Genomic DNA, 22,581 nt, shown 5'->3' with positions numbered 1-22,581 from the left:
GTTGTCTTGGCTGTGTGCTTAGGGTCACTGTCATTCACCCCAGTCTGAGGTCCTGAGCGCTCTGGAGCAGGTTTTCATCAAGGCTGATTTTACTGAGGAGTGGCTTCCGTCTGGCCACTCTACCATAAAGTCCTAATTGGTGGAGTGCTGCAGAGATAGTTGTCCTTCTGGAAGGTTCTCTCATGTCCACAGAGAAACTCTGGAGCTCTGTCAGAGTGACCATTGGGTTCTTGGTCACCTCCCTGACCAAGGCGCTTCTCCCGATTGCTCAGTTTGGCCGGGCGGCCAGCTCTAGGAAGAGTCTTGGTGGTTCCAAACTTCTTCCATTTAAGAATGATGGAGGCCACTGTATTCTTGGGGACCTTCAATGCTGCAGGAATGTTCTTGGTACCCTTCCCCAGATCTGTGCCTTGACACAATCCTGTCTCTGAGCTCTATGGACAATTCCTTCAACCTCATGGCTTGTTTTTTTGCTCTGACATGCACTGGTCAACTGTAGGACCTTATATAGACAGGTTTGTGCCTTTCCAAATCATGTCCAATCAAGTGAATGTACCACAGGTGGACTCCAATCAAGTTGTAGAAACATCTCAAGGATGGTCAACGGAAACAGGATGCACCTGAGCTCAATTTCGAGTCTTATAACAAAGAGTCTTAATAGTTATGTAAATAAGGTACATTTTTTATTTGTAATAAATTTCCAAACATTTCTAAAAAACATTTTTTTCTTTGTCATTATAGGGTATTGTGTGTAGATTGATGAGGATTCTTATTTATTTAATCCATTTGAAGAATAGTGCTGTAACGTAACAAAATGTGGAAAAAGTTGAGGGATCTGAATACTTTCCGAATGTCCTTCAGACATTTATTTCACTCCTGTGTATGACAGAACAGACAGGCATGCACACCTTGCAGCACACGCAGAAGGCCCTGAGTGGGTTGAGGCTGAGCCAGCCGCTGTTGCCTGCCTCTCTGAAGCGGTTCATAAACTCTGTGTAGAGGGCCCTCTGCAGGGGCGACAGGCGCACCATGATCACATGCTCGTCCTTGGAGGGGAGCTGGTCTCTCAGCACGTTATGGCCACGCCTGGGAACAAACACAAGCACAACCAGAGCTAGACCACACATTTTTATACCATATAGATCTCTTCTACATTCATGAACAAACACAACCATTATCAGACTTAAACTAGAATATCCATTGAAATAACTTTTTAGTCCAGGAATAGACTGGGGTGGCAGGTAGGCTAGCGGTTATGGAGGTGAGCCTGTAACTGGGGGTTGCCAGTTCAAATTCCGGGTCCGAAAGGAAAAATCTGGCAGGTCAGAGGGTTGCTGGCAATCAGAGGGATGCTGTCATCAAAATCCTAGATATCTTTGCCTGCCGTTGTGTCCTTGAGCAAGGCACTAACCCCCCCACAACAACAAGTCCACAGGCGACTAGTGTGGTAGCACTGCACCTCTCCAAAAACCCTGCTTGTGTATGTATGCATGTGTGTTTACGGAGGGGCTGGGTAAAAGCAGAAGTCAAATTTCGGCTGGACTTTATGTGCAATTGACTAATAAAGTAATCTTAAGATTTAATCGGAGAGGGGAAACTTGCCTATAAAGTATAAAGAGAATACTGTAGTAGCAACAGTTCATGGGTTATAACCAGCTCTCATTCTCACCTCTGGACGAAGCCCTCCAGCAGGCTATGGAGGACATGACTTCGGTATCTCATCAACCGGACATCCTGAGGCGTACTGTCCACGCACTGCCCGTTCAGAATGGGCCTCTCAAACATGTTACTGAATTCCTGCCTGGTGCCCAGGAAATCAGGCCTGACAAAGTCCACCATGCACCAGTACTCTATCAGGTTGTTTTGGAGGGGGTATCCCGTGAGGACCACACGTCTCCGGGTACGGATGTTCTTCAGGGCCTGCGAGGTGCTGGCGTGGCAGTTCTTAATGCGGTGGCCCTCGTCACAGATCACCACGTCCGGGCCTGGGCGAGACAGGGCCTTCTCTATGTCTTCAGGAGAGTAGAGGTTAAATGAAATAAAAAAGCCATGACGGTAAGATGTGTATGTAGGACTGATCAAAACATTTACTTTACGTTCCATTGATCTAAGTGACTCATGTTATCGGAGTCACTCATGATGAAATACTAAATTGATGTCGTGACTGAAAACCCATGCACTCGTACACACATCCTGGTGCACATGACAAATGTCTAACAAAATGTTAACTAACATGGGTTCTAACAAAGGGTTAAACATTAGGATCTCTCAAAATCCAAATGTGCAGATGACCTTGGTTTGATGAAAGAAAAACTGCCATAAGCTGCTGGTTTGAAAACTCTGAAAAGCTCAGGCCATGACTGACATCAGTGTCGATTGACAGGTGTCAACCTCACTCTGAGGTGACCTTTTTGACCTACTGACCTTTGAGGAGCTCCTGCTGCAGGTTCTCTTCGTCCAGGTCAATGACCACTGGTCCTTGGAGCTTCTTGGACTTCTTTTTCCTGCCCGCCACAAAGCTCTTCTTCAGGGACAACAGGCGGTACATCTCATACCCCATCAGGAGCACGCCGCCATCCAGCGACCAGTCAGAGATCACCTTCGCTCTGCTGGCCGTGGTTCTGAAAGAGAGCAGAGAGAGAGAGAGAGAGAGAGAGAGAAAAAGAGATGAGAAAAGAGAGCAAAGAAAAATAAAGAAAGATAGCACATCAGGGACAATGTTCCACACATAATAGCACAGGCATTTAGAGACTTATTTATTTTTATTTAACTAGGCAAGTCAGTTAAGAACAAATTCTTCTTTACAATGACGGCCTAGGAACAGTGGGTTAACTGCATGGTTCAGGGGCAGAATGACATTTTTACCTTGTCAGCTCAGGGATTCGATCTAGCAGCCTTTCGGTTACTGCCTCAACGCTCTAACCACTAGGCTACCTGCCGCCCCAGTGTATATACATTACACACCTGGGCGATAGAGGAGTCATGTTTGTATATGCATTTATTTTTAGAGACAGATCCCTGGCAGTTGTGTCATATAAGCAGAGCTTCTAGTCACTCACAAACACAAACCATGATCATGGCTAAAAGGCTTCAGCTTTGAAATTGGAGGTAGTGGGATATCCCTGTTCCCAGAGAGGACGGGAAACTTACTTGTGCTCGTCATTCAGGATGTGGACCTTGAAGATGCGCGGGGAGAAGTGTGCGGGATTGATGTCTGCGGGTAATGCCTCAGAGGAAGGGACCCAGAGGTTAAACTCAGCCAGCCAGTTCTGTAACGTGTTGACCTGTAGCAAGAAGGGTAGAGAGTGAGCGAGAGAAAGGGGTAGTGAGAGAGGGGTAGAGAGAGAGAAAAAGGTTCAGAGGTAGAGCGAGAAGAAGAGAAAACACAGAGAACGCGAGAGAGAGCAAGGTAGAGAGAGAGTGCGCGCGGCAGAGAGAGCGAGCGCGCGGTAGAGAGAGAGAGAGAGCGGTAGGGAGAGAGAGAGAGAGAGCGGTAGGGAGAGAGAGAGAGAGAGCGGTAGGGAGAGAGAGAGAGAGAGCGGTAGGGAGAGAGAGAGAGAGAGCGGTAGGGAGAGAGAGAGAGAGCGGTAGGGAGAGAGAGAGCGAGAGCGGTAGGGAGAGAGAGAGCGAGAGCGGTAGGGAGAGAGAGAGCGAGAGCGGTAGGGAGAGAGAGAGCGAGAGCGGTAGGGAGAGAGAGAGCGAGAGCGGTAGGGAGAGAGAGAGCGAGAGCGGTAGGGAGAGAGAGAGCGAGAGCGGTAGGGAGAGAGAGAGCGAGAGCGGTAGGGAGAGAGAGAGAGCGGTAGGGAGAGAGAGAGAGCGGTAGGGAGAGAGAGAGAGCGGTAGGGAGAGAGAGAGAGCGGTAGGGAGAGAGAGAGAGCGGTAGGGAGAGAGAGAGCGCGGTAGGGAGAGAGAGAGAGCGCGGTAGGGAGAGAGAGAGCGCGGTAGGGAGAGAGAGAGAGAGCGGTAGGGAGAGAGAGAGAGAGCGGTAGGGAGAGAGAGAGAGAGCGGTAGGGAGAGAGAGAGAGAGCGGTAGGGAGAGAGAGAGTGCGGTAGGGAGAGAGAGAGTGCGGTAGGGAGAGAGAGAGTGCGGTAGGGAGAGAGAGAGTGCGGTAGGGAGAGAGAGAGTGCGGTAGGGAGAGAGAGAGTGCGGTAGGGAGAGAGAGAGTGCGGTAGGGAGAGAGAGAGAGAGAGAGAGAGAGAGAGAGAGAGAGAGAGAGAGAGAGAGCGGTAGGGAGAGAGAGAGAGAGAGAGAGAGCGCGGTAGGGAGAGAGAGAGAGCGCGGTAGGGAGAGAGAGAGAGCGCGGTAGGGAGAGAGAGAGAGCGCGGTAGGGAGAGAGAGAGAGCGCGGTAGGGAGAGAGAGAGAGCGCGGTAGGGAGAGAGAGAGAGCGCGGTAGGGAGAGAGAGAGAGCGCGGTAGGGAGAGAGAGAGCGCGGTAGAGAGAGAGAGAGCGCGGTAGAGAGAGAGCGGTAGGGAGAGAGAGAAAGAGCGGTAGGGAGAGAGAGAGAGAGCGGTAGGGAGAGAGAGAGAGAGCGGTAGGGAGAGAGAGAGCGCGGTAGAGAGAGAGAGAGCGCGGTAGAGAGAGAGCGGTAGGGAGAGAGAGAAAGAGCGGTAGGGAGAGAGAGAAAGAGCGGTAGGGAGAGAGAGAGAGAGCGGTAGGGAGAGAGAGAGAGAGCGGTAGGGAGAGAGAGAGAGAGAGCGGTAGGGAGAGAGAGAGAGAGCGGTAGGGAGAGAGAGAGAGCGGTAGAGAGAGAGAGAGCGGTAGGGAGAGAGAGAGAGCGGTAGGGAGAGAGAGAGAGAGCGGTAGGGAGAGAGAGAGAGAGCGGTAGGGAGAGAGAGAGAGAGAGCGGTAGGGAGAGAGAGAGAGCGGTAGGGAGAGAGAGAGAGCGGTAGGGAGAGAGAGAGAGAGCGGGAGAGAGAGAGAGAGTGGTAGGTAGAGAGAGAGAGAGCGCGGTAGAGAGAGAGCGGTAGAGAGAGAAAGAGCGGTAGGGAGAGAGAGAGAGAGCGGTAGAGAGAGAGCGGTAGAGAGAGAAAGTAAATTACCTCAGTCAAGAGATTACAAAACAGATTCACACATCCCCATTGCATTATGTCCAGTATGTATAAACAGAATAGAGCATGTAAAGAGAGAAAAGAGTACACAGCCACTTACAGGAACGATGGCGAGCACGGTGTGGGCCTGCGTGTGTTTAAGCAGGATGTCTATAAAAGAGATGACCTGCAATGTCTTGCCCAGGCCCATGCTGTGGGCAAGGATACAGCCGAAGCCACTGCTGCGCTTAGACCTCTCCAGAGACTCCACCAGGTTATCATACAGGAACCGGACCCCACCGATCTGATGGGATAGGGGGAGAAAAGAAAGGAGGAAGAGAGGGAGGGACAGAAGTAGTGCGATCATTAGCAGATTGATAAGTCTGTTAATTGTTATATTTGTTTGACTGCATTGTATACCATGGCTGTGTCCGTGGGCTCTGTGGGGTGTGGCAGAGGCAGAAAATCTTAATTGAAAGTGTTTTTTAGGGTTAATATGGATCTGGGAAATTAGCCCTATAACTGTTAGACTCCCTATGCTAACAAGAGAATCCATGGCCCTATTGAGTCAGTGGTACCATGGTTGGTAGATTGATTATGTATGAAGAGAAAACTGTTTGATAGGCTTGATATTAGGGTTGGGCGGTATCCCGACTTGCATATCGTCATACCGTCCTTCTCTCACCCTGGGAATTACAGTATTACCAGCTTAGTACACAAGAGGGTGCCAAAAAACACAAAAAAAGCCCATTGGGAGTCTATTACCAGGATGGTAATAAAATTAGCTAATTTAACAGTAATTGCAAATTTCCATGGAGGCTGGTAGCCTAATATGCTAATGAGCACAAACGTAAATTAACAAATTGCAAAGACAGGCAATCCAGCTCATAAAGTTATGCATATTTAGGTCAGAGCTATAGGTAGAATTTTACTCAAAATCAAATCAAATTTTATTGGTCACATACACATGGTTAGTAGATGTTAATGCAAGTGTAGCGAGATGCTTGTGCTTCTAGTTCCAAAGGTGCAGTAATATCTAACAAGTAATATCTAACAATTCCCAGCAACTACCAACTACACACAAATCTAACAAGTAATCTAACAATTCCCCACCAACTATACACAAATCTAACAAGCAATCTAACAATTCCCACCAACTACCTAATACACACAAATCTAACAAGTAATCTAACAATTCCCCACCAACTACACACAAATCTAACAAGCAATCTAACAATTCCCCACCAACTACCTAATACACACAAATCTAACAAGTAATCTAACAATTCCTCACCAACTACATAATACACATAAATCTAACAATTCCTCACCAACTACCTACTACACACAAATCTAAAAGGGGTGAATGAAAATATGTACATATACAGTGCCTTGCGAAAGTATTCGGCCCCCTTGAACTTTGCGACCTTTTGCCACATTTCAGGCTTCAAACATAAAGATATAAAACTGTATTTTTTTGTGAAGAATCAACAACAAGTGGGACACAATCATGAAGTGGAACGACATTTATTGGATATTTCAAACTTTAACAAATCAAAAACTGAAAAATTGGGCGTGCAAAATTATTCAGCCCCCTTAAGTTAATACTTTGTAGCGCCACCTTTTGCTGCGATTACAGCTGTAAGTCGCTTGGGGTATGTCTCTATCAGTTTTGCACATCGAGAGACTGACATTTTTTCCCATTCCTCCTTGCAAAACAGCTCGAGCTCAGTGAGGTTGGATGGAGAGCATTTGTGAACAGCATTTTTCAGTTCTTTCCACAGATTCTCGATTGGATTCAGGTCTGGACTTTGACTTGGCCATTCTAACACCTGGATATGTTTATTTTTGAACCATTCCATTGTAGATTTTGCTTTATGTTTTGGATCATTGTCTTGTTGGAAGACAAATCTCTGTCCCAGTCTCGGGTCTTTTGCAGACTCCATCAGGTTTTCTTCCAGAATGGTCCTGTATTTGGCTCCATCCATCTTCCCATCAATTTTAACCATCTTCCCTGTCCCTGCTGAAGAAAAGCAGGCCCAAACCATGATGCTGCCACCACCATGTTTGACAGTGGGGATGGTGTTTTCATGGTGATGAGCTGTGTTGCTTTTACGCCAAACATAACGTTTTGTATTGTTGCCAAAAAGTTCAATTTTGGTTTCATCTGACCAGAGCACCTTCTTCCACATGTTTGGTGTGTCTCCCAGGTGGCTTGTGGCAAACTTTAAACGACACTTTTTATGGATATCTTTAAGAAATGGCTTTCTTCTTGCCACTCTTCCATAAAGGCCAGATTTGTGCAATATACGACTGATTGTTGTCCTATGGACAGAGTCTCCCACCTCAGCTGTAGATCTCTGCAGTTCATCCAGAGTGATCATGGGCCTCTTGGCTGCATCTCTGATCAGTCTTCTCCTTGTATGAGCTGAAAGTTTAGAGGGACGGCCAGGTCTTGGTAGATTTGCAGTGGTCTGATACTCCTTCCATTTCAATATTATCGCTTGCACAGTGCTCCTTGGCATGTTTAAAGCTTGGGAAATCTTTTTGTATCCAAATCCGGCTTTAAACTTCTTCACAACAGTATCTCGGACCTGCCTGGTGTGTTCCTTGTTCTTCATGATGCTCTCTGCGCTTTTAACAGACCTCTAAGAGTATCACAGTGCAGGTGCATTTATACGGAGACTTGATTACACACAGGTGGGATTGTATTTATCATCATTAGTCATTTAGGTCAACATTGGATCATTCAGAGATCCTCACTGAACTTCTGGAGAGAGTTTGCTGCACTGAAAGTAAAGGGGCTGAATAATTTTGCACGCCCAATTTTTCAGTTTTTGATTTGTTAAAAAAGTTTGAAATATCCAATAAATGTCGTTCCACTTCATGATTGTGTCCCACTTGTTGTTGATTCTTCACAAAAAAATACAGTTTTATATCTTTATGTTTGAAGCCTGAAATGTGGCAAAAGGTCGCAAAGTTCAAGGGGGCCGAATACTTTCGCAAGGCACTGTAAATATATGGATGAGCGATGGCCGAGCGGCATAGGCAAGGTGCAGTAGATGGTATAAAATACAGTATATACATGTGATATGAGTAATATAAGATATGTAAATATTATTAAAGTGGCATTATTTAAAGTGACTAGTGATCCATTTATTAAAGTGTCCAGTGATTGGGTCTCAATGTAGGCAGCAGCCTCTGATGGCCTTGAGATTGAAAAACAGCAGTCGTTGGTAGCGAGCAGAGACGGTGACACTGTATTATCCTCAAAGCAGGCTAAGGTGTTTAATTTGTCTGGAAGCATGACATCGGTGTCCGTGACGTGGCTGTTTTATTTTTGTCCGTGATATCCTGTAGACCCTGCCACATACGTCTCGTGTCGGAGCCGTTGAATTACGACTCCACCTAGTCCTTGTACAGGCATTTCGCTTGTTTGATTGCCTTGCGGAGGGAAAAACTACACTGTTTATATTCAGCCATATCTCCAGACCTCTTTCCATGGTTAAATGCGGTGGATCACGAATGCAGCCACCCATCCACGGTTTCTGGTTAGGGTAGGTTTTAAAATGGTCACAGTGGGTACGACGTCTCCAATGCACTTATTTATAAACACACTCACCGACTCAGCGTATAGGTCAATATTGTCCTCTCAGGCTGACCGGAACATATTCCAGTCCTCGTGATCAAAACAATCTTGGCGCGTGGCTTCCTATTGGTCAGACCAGCGTTGAATGGTTCTCGTCACTGGTACATCCTGTTTGAGTTTCTGTCTATAAGCCGGGACAAGCAAGATAGCGCCGTGGTCGGATTTGCCAAAGGATGGGCGGGGGAAGGCTTTGTTTGCATCACGGAAGTTAGAGTAGCAGTGGTCAAGAGTATTAGCCCTTTGTGTTGTGGTATCAATATGCTGATAAAAATGGATGACTTTTACTTGAGTCATTATTTATGAAGGTATCTTACTTTTACTCAAGTATGAAATTAGGTACTTTTTCCACCACTGCATTGTGCAAATTAACACATTTTTGACGCATGCAGTACTGGCTCTCCAGCAGCACATCTAAATTTTTAAACACTTTTTCCCCCCCTTTTCTCCACAATTTTGTGATATGCAATTGGTAGTTATAGTCTTATCGCATCGCTGTAACTCCCGTAAGGACTCGGGAGAGGCGAAGGTCGAGAGCCATGCGTCCTCTGAAACACGACTCTGCCAAGCCACACAGCTTCTTGACATACTGCTCGCTTAACCCGGAAGCCAGCCTCACCAATGTGTTGGAGGAAACACCGTACAACTGGCGACCGTGTCAGCGTGCATGCGCCTGGCCCGCCACAGGAGCCGCTAGAGCGTGATGGGACAAGGACATCCTGGCCGGCCAAACCCTCCCTTAACGGCTGTGTTGCGGCCGGCTGCAACACAGCCTGGGATCGAACCCAGATCTGTAGTGATGCCTGAAGCACTGCAATGCCTTAAACCGCTGAGCAACTTGGGAGGCTCCAGCAGCATGTCTACAAGCTGTGTGGAGTCTGAAGTCGCTAAGGCAACAGGCCTGCCTGATCTGCTTGAAGAAGAGGAGGGAGGAGCAGACAGCTGAGAACGGAAAGGATAAAAAACACAAGGAAATCAAGATGGCAGTGGCAGCTGTGCAAACAACATCCAAAGGGCTTTGACTTCTCAAACATGGCAGAAAGCTAACACAATATGATGCCTGTCACCTTATTCATTTAGCCACTTACTTAGATAGCAAGTTAAACTTAGAGGTCGTGTTAACGCAGAATCCTGTGTTTGTCACAAAGGGAAAAAATAAATATCTTGCTGCATTTGGAAACGCAGATCTAAAATGGTTCTCATTGTACTTTCTGCTCGACATCAGACTAACTTTGTGCTTCAGTTGCACTTCTAAACTGGGATGAGAATTCATGAACAGGCATTCTATCAGCAGACAACGCTCTGACTGATGTGGAGCTGCTTTTCTCTGTGTAGCCAGAAACTTTTCGCCAGTAAAATAAGTGAAATAAGAACGCAATCTGCTTCATCCCCCAACTCATTCCACAAATTGACTGCAGGTATTTCCAAATACCGTGGTATACGGTATATACCGCCCAGGCCTACTTGATATTCTACTGAGGGAATCCATACCTGGTGAGGTTTGACGGCACGGGCCAGTTGAGGGGAGAGGAACAGGTCTACCTCCTCAGCAGGGTGGTTCAGGTTGACCAAGACACGCCCCAGGGCGTCCGGTTGGTTCACAGCATCGTTGACGTGGGCGCCGCTGGCCTCCTCCGACCGCTCCTCCTCCTCATTGGTGGACTCGCTGCTGATCTGTAGGGCGTCATCCTCGCCTGAGCTTAGCTCGATCACGTCTATGGTTGAGAAAGGAAAATGAAAAGGGGGGTCAAGGTGTTTTTGTTAGAAGAGCATTGTAGATGGTAAAGGAGAAGCATATAATATATCTACAGTACCAGGTCAAAAGTTTGGATACCTTCTCATTCAAGGGTTTTTCTTTATTTTTACTGTTAATATATACTAGTGAAGACATCAAAACTAAGAAATAGCACATATGGAATCCTGTAGTAACCAACAAAAATGTTAAACAAATCTAAATATATCAGTCCTTTGGTCTGATGAGTCCAGATTTTAGATTTTTTGTTCCAACCACCATGTCTTTGTGCGATCTCCGCATGTGTGGTTCCACTGTGAAGCATGGAGGAGGAGGTGTGATGGTGTTGGGGTGCTTGCTGGTGACACTGTCAGTGATTTACTTAGAATTCAAGGCACACTTAGCCAGCATGGCTACCGCAGTGATACGCCATCCAATCTGGTTTGCGCTTAATGGGACTATCATTTGTTTTTCAACAGGACAATGACCCAACACACCTTCAGGCTGTGTAAGGGCTATTTGACTAAGAAGGAGAGTGATGGAGTGCTGCATCAGATGACCTGGCCTCCATAATCACCCGACCTCAACCCAATTGAGATGGTTTGGGATGAGTTGGACCGCAGAGTGAAGGAAAAGCGGCCAACAAGTGCTCAGCATATGTGGAACTCTTTCAATACTGTTGGAAAAGCATTTCAGGTGAAGCTGGTTGAGAGAATGCCAAGAGTGTGCAAAGCTGTCATCAAGGGTGGCTACTTTGAAGAATCTTAAATATAAAATATGTTTTGATTTGTATAACAATTTTTTGGTTACTCCCTGATTCCATATGTATTATTTAATTGTTGATGTTTTCCCTATTATTCTACAACGTAGAAAATAGTAAAAAATAAAAACCCTTGAATGAGTAGGTGTGTCCAAACTTTTGACTGGTACTGTACATAATACCCATGTGTTTCAATTGCAATGTGTGGCTGCCTTTTTAATCAAAACAATTTTCTACCATTATGTTACACAATATTGTCTAAGCAAATAAAATATCAAACATTTCATTAGTTTCAATAATAAGTGTTTCAATAACACTATTTATCTCCAAAAGAAGACATCTGTTTTCACAAATTCTATGAAATGACACATTTTTCTGGCATCATGTTTGACAGGCAAACAAATCTTCAAAAAAGTTCTTCCCTGGCCTGGTTTCAAATAACAATGTAAAAAAATATATAGAAACATCTAAACGGGTCTCCACGTCATCTATATTAAGTGATAAGTTCCACAAACTTGTGCCATTTTTTGAACTACAGATGTGGCCTAGAAGAGGGGAGGAGAAGACGATAGAGAGCAGGTTTATGTAAGTCTAGTGAATGGGTGCTTATACAAGCTGGATTATAGTGGTGGGAGATGGGCTTACATAACCCAGGGCAGAAATGTTACCGCGCTGCCTGGGTGGAAGCTGCCTGAGGCTGGAAGCTGCCTGAGGCTGGCATTAACCAGACGTTTTCTCCATGCCTACCCTCTCATCCAGGACTCAAAATACAGGGTGGGTTGGAAGGGGGTTCAACTGGGAATGGATCTATGCCCACAAACAGACAGGTGTATGTATGTGTGTGTGTGTGTGTGTGTGTGTGTGTGAGTGAGTGAGTGTCATGACCAGTGGAGGAAAAGCACATGATGTACTCACCAGAACTTAGTTCTATACTGTAGCGACTCTCCTGCTCTAGCTTATCTGATCTAGCTCAGACAACTGCTCAGAGCCAGTCGGGTACAGCACACCCCAGTCACTTCGTACCCCATGCTGTAATTTTGATAACATTACATGACGTACTTTCATAAAGTACACTGCAGCGAGACCATTTCCCTTAATTTACCTACAGTAAGCATCTAACCCACATTTGATCCCATTTAAAACACCTGAAGAACAGAGAAATGGGTCATTACGTCACCAAGAATATAAAGCATGGCAGTCTTGCAGTTCTAAATCAATCAGTGGTTCAGAAACCATGTTTGGTGTGGGACACTTGAGTTCAATTTACATATTTTTATGCTATAGCGAATGGAGGACGCTGTGGTTTATTTTCATGCCAGCCAGGTAGGCTATACTCCTGTTGTAAATTTAAGGAATGTGATTAATATTAGGAAAGTTGAGAGAATAAATAGTCGGCCTAGCCTATAGAAAGCTGATGGGATCCTCCTCTATATGCATAGCCTATACAAATGTTGTGCAACATGAGCTCATGGGCTCTCATTAAGTGTTTAATTAGATATTCGATTACATTTGCATTTGATGTCAGAGTGATAGAGTGCTGAGTACCAGGCAGTTAGCAACTTCGCTAGGCTACTAATGACCAGCAGCAGCAGAGCTTGGAGAAGCCTAATTACCATGACTAAGCAGTCATGTGGAATTTGACTGTCATTATGACTCGTGACCGCTGGTGTGACGGTAATACGGTTACCGCAACAGCCCTAGTCTCAGTTAACATGTGTAATATAATGTATAATATGTGTGACAGACCCTGGGGCTTCTCTAGCTTGATGAGGGACACCAAACAGTGTCTCATAGTGACTGGGGACTCACCTTCTTTGGGGGCGTGTGATTCTGGGACCAGAGCTTTGGAGTCGTCTTCTCTGACTGTAGTGCTGCTGTTACTGGTGTCCAGGCAGATCACACGATCCTTTTTGGCCACGCTAGCAGACACACTCTGAGACAGATGTCCTGGAGGGTACAGAGGGAGAGATGCAGTAGTTAATCACCTGAGTGTGTTAAGTATCAACCAGTGAATTACTATAATGATACACAGTATCAATCAAAAAGTTTGGACACCTACTCATTCAAGTGTTTTTCTTTATTTTTTACTATTTTCTACATTGTACAATAATAGTGAAGACATGAAAACTATGAAACACATATGGAATCATGTAGTAACCAAAAAAGTGTTTTAAACAAATCAAAACATATTTTAGATTCTTCAATTCTTCACCCTTGATGACAGCTTTACACACTCTTGGCATTCTCTCAACCAGCTTTTCCCGGAAGGCTTTTTTGTCTTGAAAGAGTTGCTGAGCACTTGTTGGCTGCTTTTACTTCACTCTGCGGTCCAACTCATCCCAAACCATGTCAATTTGGTTGAGGTTGGGTGATTGTGGAGGCCAGGTCATCTGATGCAGCACTTCATCACTGTCCTTATTGGTCAAATAGCCCTTACACAGCCTGGAGGTGTGTTGGGTCATTGTCCTGTTGAAAAACAAATGATAGTCCTACTAAGCGCAAACCAGATGGGATGGCGTATCGCTGCAGAATGCTGTGGCAGCCATGCTGGTTAAGAGTGCCTTGAATTCTAAATAAATCACTGACAGTGGTCACCAGCAAAGCACCCCCCACACCATAACATTTGGACTCATCAGAAAAATGACAGATGTCCATTGCTCGTGTTTCTTGGCCCAAGCAAGTCTCTTCTCTCTGGTGTATTTTAGTAGTGGTTTCTTTGCAGCAATTCGACTATGAAGGCCTGATTGAAGCAGTCTCCTCTGAACAGTTGATGTTGAGATGTGTCTGTTACTTCAACTCTGTGAAGCATTTATTTGGTCTATAATTTCCGAGGCTGGTAACTCTAATGTACTTATCCTCTGCAGCAGAGATAACTCTGGGTCGTCCTTTCCTGTGGCAGTCCTCATGAGAGCCAGTTTCATCATAGCACTTGGTTTTGCGACTGCACTTGAAGTAACTTTCAAAATTCTTGAAATTGTCTGGATTGACTGACCTTCATGTCTTAAAGTAATAATAGACTGTCGTTTCTCTTTACTCATTTCAGCTGTTCATGCCATAATATGGACTTGGTCGTTTACCAAATAGGGCTATCATCTGTATACCACCCCTATCTTGTCACAACACAACTGATTGGCTTAAACGCATTAACCTCTTGAAACTAGGGGGCACTATTTTTTTATTTTTGGAAAAATAACATTCCCAAAGTAAACTGCCTATTTCTCAGGACCAGATGCTAGAATATGCATATAATTGACAGCTTAGGCTTCCTGCTGCTAGCTGGACATAATGCTATTCTAGACTATCGATAAACTTACACAAACGCATGTCTTGCTTTGGCTGTAAAGCATCATTTCAAAATCTGAGACGACAGGGTGATTAACAAAAGGCTAAACTGTGTTTCGCTATATTTCATTTGTGATTTCATGAATATGAACATTTTCTAGTAATATTTTTTGACCGTTGCGCTATGCTAATTAGTGTAGTTGATGACAATTCTCCCGGATCGGGGATGGGTAGTTCCAAGATTAATGAAAGAAATTAAACAAATTAACGTTTAACAAGGCACACCTGTTAATTGAAATGCATTCCAGGTGACTACCTCACCTCAATAAAGCTAGTTGAGAGAATGCCAAGAGTGTGCAAAGCGGTTATCAAGGCAAAGGGTGGCTACTTTTAAGAATCTCAAAAACAAAATATATTTTTTTTGGTTACTACATGATTCCATGTGTGTTATTTCATAGTTTATTTCTTCACTATTATTCTACAATGTAGGAAATAGTTAAAATAAAGATAAGCCCTGGAATGCCCTTAATAACTTTTATTAACCCATCCACCAACCCACTCTTCAGAGGACACATCTTTGCTTTTACAGCTTTTCTGCTACATATACATTTTACATTGTACTTTTATACACAGCAATCACATTACAATACATTATTGAACATAAGGTCTTTACTCCCACCCCTCAGCCACTCTCAGCCCATCCCACCTATCACCATAGACCACCCTTGTTTGGTTTCCATGTGCCATATATATTTTCAATTGTACTGTGATGTTTAACATATATTTTGAAACTTTCTAATCATGTAGTATCCACAGATTATGAGCTATAGGTAAACACCTTTCCTACGAGTATTATTATACTATGTATTGACTGACTATGGCTTTCCAAATTGCCGAACACTGCTATTTGTAAGGTTCATTTTAGGTGAATGTTGTGACCAGAACATGTGACCAGAAACAAGCTATATGTGGGCAATATCAGAACAAATGATGTAGTGATTCTGTCTCGTCGCAGAATAATCTACAGAGCTGAGATTGTTGTATGCCCCATATACAGGTGATTTACATACACTTTACATACCCATTTACATACACTTTAGCCAACTACATTTAAACTCAGTTCACACAATTCCTGACATTTAATCCTAGTAAAAATTCCCTGTCTTAGGTCAGCTAGGATCACAACTTTATTTAAAAAATGTGCAATGTCAGAAAAATAGAATGATTTCTTTCAGCTTTTATTTCTTTCATCACATTCCCAGTGGGTCAGAAGTTACCAAATACTAATTGAGTGTATGTTAGCATTGCCTTTAAATTGTTTAACTTGCATCAAAGTTAAACAGTAGCCTTCCACAAGCTTCCCACAATAAGTTGGGTGAATTTTGGCCCATTCCTCCTGACAGAGCTAGTGTAACTGAGTCAGGTTTGTAGGCCTCCTTGCTCGCACACATTTTCAGTTCTGCCTACAAATTTTCTATAGGATTGAGGTCAGGGATTTGTGATGGCCACTAATACCTTGACTTTGTTGTCCTTAAGCCATTTTGCCACAACTTTGGAAGTATGCTTGGTGTCATTGTCCATTTGGAAGACTCATTTGCACCAAAGTACGTTCATCTCTAGGAGACAGAACGTGTATCCTTCCTGAGCGGTATGACGGCTGCGTGGTCCCATGGTGTTTATACTTGCATACTATTGTTTGTACAGATGAACGTGGTACCTTCAAGTGTTTGGAAATTGCTCCCAAGGATCAACCAGATGTGTGGAGGTCTACAATTTTTTTCTGAGGTCCTGGCTGATTTATTTTCATTTTCCCATGATATCAGGCAAAGAGGCACTGAGTTTGAAGGTAGGCCTTGAAATACATCTACAGGAACACCTCCAATTGACTCAAATAATGTAAATTAGCCTATCAGAAGCTTCTAAAGCCATGACATAATTTTCTGGAATTTTCCAAGCTGTTTATTAAAGGCACAGTCAACTTAGTGTATGTAAACATCTGACCCACTGGAATTGTGATACAGTGAATTATAAGTAAAACAATCTGTCTGTAAACAATTGTTGGAAAAATTACTTGTGTCATGCACAAAGTAGATGTCCTAACCGACTTGCCAAAACTATAGTTTGTTATCAAGAAATTTGTGGAGTGGTTGAAAAACTAGTTTTAATGACTCCAACCTAAGTGGATGTAAACTTCAACTGTACATAGCATTCTGTTGGTGGCAGGAATTTTAATGGAAAAACTTGTTGAATCAAGTGTTTTTTGTATCAGTTCATAAACCATGTGCTAGGGAATCGGTACATCGAAAATCTCTTCCCATTTATTTCACAACCTGTATGGTGCAGCTTTCAACATTATTGTCCTCAAATTAAACTGGTATATTTTTCTATTTATTCCAATTATTGTCAGACAATTTGTCTCTTCAATATATGGCAGACAAACAAGTTCCCTACCTTCTCCCTTTTCCACTTGCCTCCTCCATTATTGTGGTAATACTGCAATCAGTTGGTTATGAGTTGGGATTGAGCAGACATTCCCATATATTTTCAATAGCTGCATATGTGACATAACTCCACCGTTTCTATTCATAATATCATAAATAAATAAATAAAATACAATTTTTAAAACATTTTATCCATAAATAATGCTTTTTTTAAAAATTAATCAGTATATATTTTCTGGATGATAAAACTGAAATTGTAACCAGCTTTGTAAGGGCAATACTTTAATGAACATTTTATTTTCAATTAGTCGGGAATGAGAAGTTGTAATCTGTATGAAGGCAAAAAGGCCATTTATTAACAAAGGATGAGCCTTTCTTAATAATCTTCTGGAAAACCATTTTGGGTTTTAGTATAACTTATGTATGAGTGAAGCTTTAAGTGAGAGGTTTAAAAGCTTTAATATTGAATCATTTTAGCCCCCCAAAAAACTCACATTCATTATATAAATAGGCACGTTTAATTTTGTCTGGCTTAGCATTCCAAATAAAATGAAATATGTTTTTCTTATATGTATTAAAAAACAAGTCGTCTGGAGTAGGCAGCAACATTAGTAAGTAAACTGATTTACTATTTGATCCTATCACAATGTGATTTTTCCATAAATAGACAGGTATTAACTATCGATGGTTGCAGAATCTTATCTATTTTTGCTAACTTTCTATTGAAATTGATTGTGATAAGTTCATTATTATTTTTTGAGATATGAATATCAAGTATGTCTACTTCAACATCCGCCCATTTTATTGGTAAACTACAAGGTGGTGTAAACAATGTCTTTTTACGATCCAATACGTAATATGGTACATTTGTCATAATTAAAAGTGATCAAGATCTTCAATGAGACTGTGCAGTGATCCAGATTGTGGACTTAAGAAATAACTTGAGTTATCAGCATACATTGACACTTTAGTTTTTATACCCTGGATTTCTAACCCCTTGATGTTCTTGTTGGATCTAATTTTAATAACAGCATTTCAATGGCCATAATAAATAGATATGGAGACAATGGACAGCCTTGCTATACTCCTCTTAAAGCTCAAAACTTTGAACTAACTATTATTTACTATTTTACACCTGGGGATGCTGTACATAACTCTTAAAATTAAAGTAATCCAGGCATTTATATATACATTCTAGTCGTACTTTATAAAAACGCCTTTTCAAAATCTGCTATGAAGACCAGGCCTGGTATCTTCTATTATGACACTACGATAATATTATACTTAAAGAGTAGAGTAATTCAAGACAAAAATATTTCTGATTTGACACTCCAGCTATCAATTGTGTGTGTATGTGTGAGTGTCTGTCTTCACCTGGTGTGTACTCAGGTAGCAGGACCACAGGGACGTGCCCTTCCTTCCTCTGTTGTTCCAGCCTCTGCCGCCTCTCCAGCTCCTCCTGCTGGGCAGCTTTGGTCACCGCCTCCAACTGCTGCTCCCTCAGTAGCTTTCTACATCACATAGAGGAAGAGAGAGACAAGACAGAGAGAGAGACCGAGAGGGAGGGAGAAGAGCTCATAATAGGCACCAGGCACCCATCTCTGTTATAAGGCCAACAGACTGACTAGACCGAGCCAGATCGCATGGGGATATACATTACTAATGCTGTATGTGTTCCTTTGTGTGTATGTGTATATATCTGTGTGTGTTTGTGTGTGTGCACGCATGTATATGTATCTCATTCTAAAATCATGGGCAATAATATTGAGTTGATCCCCCTTTGCTGCTATAACAGCCTCCCCTCTTCTGGGAAGACTTTCCACTAGATGTTGGAACATTGCTGCTGCGACTTGCTTTCATTCAGCCACAAGAGCCTTAGTGAAGTCAGCCACTGATGTTGGCCGATTAGGCCTGGCTCGCCAGTCAAGTTCTTCCACACCGATCGACAAATAATTTCTGTATGGACCTCGCTTGTGCACGGGGGCATTGGCCTGCTGAAACAGGAAAGGGCCTTCCCCTAACTGTTGCCAAAAAGTTGGAAGCACATTTTCTAGAATGTTATTCTATGCTGTAGCGTTAAGATTTCCCTTCACTTGAACTAAGGGGCCTTGCCCAAACCATGAAAAACAGCCCCAGACCATTATTACTCCTCCACCAAACTTTACAGTTGGCACTATGCATTCGGGCAGGTAGCATACTACTGGCATCTGCCAAACCCAGATCCATGTGTCAGACTGCCAGATGGTGAAGCGTGATTAAATCACTCCAGAGAACGTGTTTCCACTGCTCCAGAGTCCAATGGAGGCGAGCGTTACACCACTCTAGCCGACGCTTGGTATTGCGCATGGCGACCTTAGGCTTGTGTGTGGCTGCTCGGCCATGGAAACCCATTTCATGAAGCCCCCGACTAACAGTCCTTGTGCTGACATTGCTTCCAGAAGCAGTTTGGAACTCAGTAGTGGGTGTCGCTCCTAGATGTTTCCACTTCACAATAACAGCACTTACAGTTGACCGGGGCAGCTCTAGCATTGACGAACTGACTTGTTGGAAAGGTAGCATCCTATTATAGTGCCACATTGAAAGTCATGGAGCTCTTCAGTAGGGGCCATTCTACTGCCAATGTTTGTCTATGGAGACGGCATGGCTGTGTGCTTGATTTATACACCTGTCAGAAATAGCCAAATCCTCTCATTTGAAGGGGTGTACACATACTTTTGGACTAGTAAACATATCTCTGCGTGTGCGTGTGAGTGAGCGTGAGAGAGAGCTGTAATACTGTAATAAACACTGGGGAAATAATCCCACTCATGGCAGCATGATTGACTTGTTGCCAGACTGAGTAATACAGAGATATTCTACTTAGAGCCTTCATAGTGAGCCCTCTCTAGGGAAAATTAACAAGACAGAATGCTAGATAATGCAAGAGAACACAGTTGAAGATACACTACGTGTGCTGTATGGATAGATGATAAAGATTTAAAGAATTAATGGTTAAATATCTCCATTCATTGCCTCTTTGAAGCTGGTTAAGGGCTTATATTAGATGTTGTTCTCTATATCTGTGAGTTTGGATGTTTTCAGGAGGTCAGGGTCATACCTGATGTTCCTCCTCATGTGTGCAGGTTTGTTGGAGTGGGACCTCTTCTTGTTTCCACTCAGGGACTGCGAGGGGATTTGGTTCTCAGGCCGTGAGGACGGTCGAGAGTGGGGCTGTGTTGAGGGGTGGGACGGCGTCTCCCCCGAGGCTGAGGTAGATGGGGGGGTGCACTGCCATCCCGCAGAGTCCCCTCCCTGTGCTTCATTCCCCGAGCTGAAGGGAGCGGTATGAGGCTGGTCTGTAAAGAGAGACAGAGGGGGAAGGGTGTAAATATTGGTATACAAAACATAAATCAATTCAAATAAATGTTGATTGAAAACCTATAAAAAAGGTACGCTGTATATCAGTGGATCCTAACTGCAGCTCTTGAGTACCCCCAACTGCACACAGTTTTATTGTAACCCTGGACATAAAATACAGATTCAACTCATTGAGGGCCTGATGATTAGTTGACTTGTTGAATCAGGTATGCTTCTCCAGGGTACTCGAGGACTGGAGTTGTATATAACAGGCATGGATTGCTCCATCACTGAAGGAAGGGTAAAAACGGATTCAAGAACAGTTAAAAGAAAAACTGAGCCAGAGGGATTGATATAAAAGATCCATTGAGAGACACTTTTTTTGTGGTTAACAGGGAGTGACTGGGCCAGAGTTGGATACAAACCTGTCTGGCCCTGCCTCCAGACTGGAGATACTGAACTAGATCTGGGGTGCTTATGTAAGTGCTAATAAATATGGAGAGCTTATGAAACCCTGACCACTGGGGCTATGGGCAGGTGTTTCTGGCTTGCCATGCGGCTGGAAAGAGTGACAAACAAGGTTGGGGAGGAAACCAAGGTTATGGCCCACATAAACAGCCCTCTCAGTATGATCCACATACATCTCTCCACTGTCACATTGTAGCCAACACTGACATGCTCAATGCAACCTAATACAGCTCAACCAAGCCCCACCTAGTCATATATTCATAACCCTTGACTTATACCACATTTTGTTGTGTTACAGGCTGAATAAAACAAAAAAAAAATGGATGAAATAGATATTAGCACATTTTTACATAAGTATTCACTGAGTCCAAATTTTGTAAAAGCATCTTTGGCGGAAATGTTCAGCCTGGAGTATGTCCGTATCAGCTTAGCACATCTTGGAAACCTTTAACACTCTATAAACTGTTTCACACCCTTCCCCAGATATGCCTCATCACAATTCTACCTCAGAGATCTACAGACAGTTCCTTGGACTTCATGGTATAGTTTCTGCTCTGACATGCACTGTCAACCTTATATAAACAAGTGTGTTTCTTTTCAAACATGTCCAAACAATTTTATTGGCCACAGGGGGACTCCAATCACGTTGTAGTTACAGTTGAAGTCAGAAGTCTACACACACACACACACACACACCTTAGCCAAATACATTTAAAAACTCAGTTTTTCACCATTTCTGACATTGAATCCTAGTAACAATTCCCTGTAGTAGGTCAGCTAGGATCACTTTATTTTTAGAATGTTAAATGTCAGAATAATAGTAGAGAATGATTATTTCAGCTTCTATTTCTTTAATCACATTCCCAGTAGGTCAGACATTTTACATACACTCAATTAATATTGGTAGCATTGCCTTTAAATTGTTTAACTTGGGTCAAACTTTTTGGGTAGCCTTCCACAAGCTTCCCACAATAAGTTGGGTGAATTTTGGCCCATTCCTCCTGACAGAGCTCGTGTAACTGAGTCAGTTTTGAAGGCCTCCTTGCTCGCATATAAAAGATTGAGGTCAGGGCTTTGTGATGGCCACTCCAATACCTTGATTTTGTTGTCCTTAAGCCATTTTGCCACAACTTTGAAAGTATGCTTGGGATCATTGTCCATTTGGAAGACCCATATGCGACCAAGCTTTAACTTCCTGCTTCAAAATATCCACATCATTTTCTCCCCTCATGATGCCATCTATTTTGTGAAGTGCACCAGTCGCTCCTGCAGCAAAGCACCCCCACAACATGATGCTGCCACCCCCGTGCTTCACGGTTGGGATGGTTTTCTTCAGCTTGCAAGCCTCCCCCTTTTTCCTCCAAACATAACAATGGTCATTATGGCTAAACAGTTCTATTTTTGTTTCATCAGACAAGAGGACATTTCTCCAAAAAGTACTATGTGCAGTTGCAAACCGTAGTCTGGCTTTTTTATGGCGGTTTTAGAGCAGTGGCTTCTTCCTTGATGAGTGGCCTTTCAGGTTGTGTCGATATAGGACTTGTTTTACTGTGGATATAGATACTTTTGTACCGGTTGTCTCCAGCATCATGACAAGGTCCTTTGCTGTTGTTCTGGGATTGATTTGCACCTTTTGCACTAAAGTACATTCATCGCTAGGAGACAGAACGCATCTTCTTCCGAAGCGGTAAGACAGCTGCGTGGTCCCATGGTGTTTATACTTGCATACTATTGTTTGTACAGATGAACATGGTACCTTCAGGCATTTGGAAATTGCTCCCAAGGATGAACCAGACTTGTGGAGGTCTACAATTCTTTTTCTAAGGTCTTGGCTGATTTATTTTGATTTTCCCCATGATGTCAAGCAAAGAGGCACTGAGTTTGAAG

General features: G+C 43.4%; 1 protein-coding gene across 4 annotated transcripts in view; it reads right to left on the bottom strand.

Moving 5' to 3' along the window:
- Positions 1-22,581, bottom strand: part of LOC110492307 (helicase ARIP4) — a 78,457-nt gene that overhangs the window by 14,675 nt on the left and 41,201 nt on the right. For all 4 annotated transcript variants that reach the window (XM_021566521.3, XM_021566520.3, XM_090203468.1 and 1 more), the window contains 9 exons: positions 19,988-20,225; positions 18,265-18,401; positions 12,977-13,114; positions 10,167-10,390; positions 5,151-5,333; positions 3,151-3,284; positions 2,425-2,621; positions 1,670-2,012; positions 909-1,086 (listed from right to left, as the gene is read on the bottom strand). In XM_021566521.3, coding sequence (XP_021422196.3) covers positions 909-1,086; positions 1,670-2,012; positions 2,425-2,621; positions 3,151-3,284; positions 5,151-5,333; positions 10,167-10,390; positions 12,977-13,114; positions 18,265-18,401; positions 19,988-20,225 — 1,772 coding nt within the window. The remainder of the gene's footprint in view (positions 1-908; positions 1,087-1,669; positions 2,013-2,424; positions 2,622-3,150; positions 3,285-5,150; positions 5,334-10,166; positions 10,391-12,976; positions 13,115-18,264; positions 18,402-19,987; positions 20,226-22,581) is intronic.

The sequence above is a fragment of the Oncorhynchus mykiss genome, chromosome 16 (genome assembly GCF_057628025.1).
Source record: "Oncorhynchus mykiss isolate SJ-2025 chromosome 16, ASM5762802v1, whole genome shotgun sequence".
NCBI classification, from domain to species: domain Eukaryota; kingdom Metazoa; phylum Chordata; class Actinopteri; order Salmoniformes; family Salmonidae; genus Oncorhynchus; species Oncorhynchus mykiss.
The sequence above is the reverse complement of the archived record's forward strand: the minus strand, read 5'-3'. Positions and strand labels throughout refer to the sequence as shown.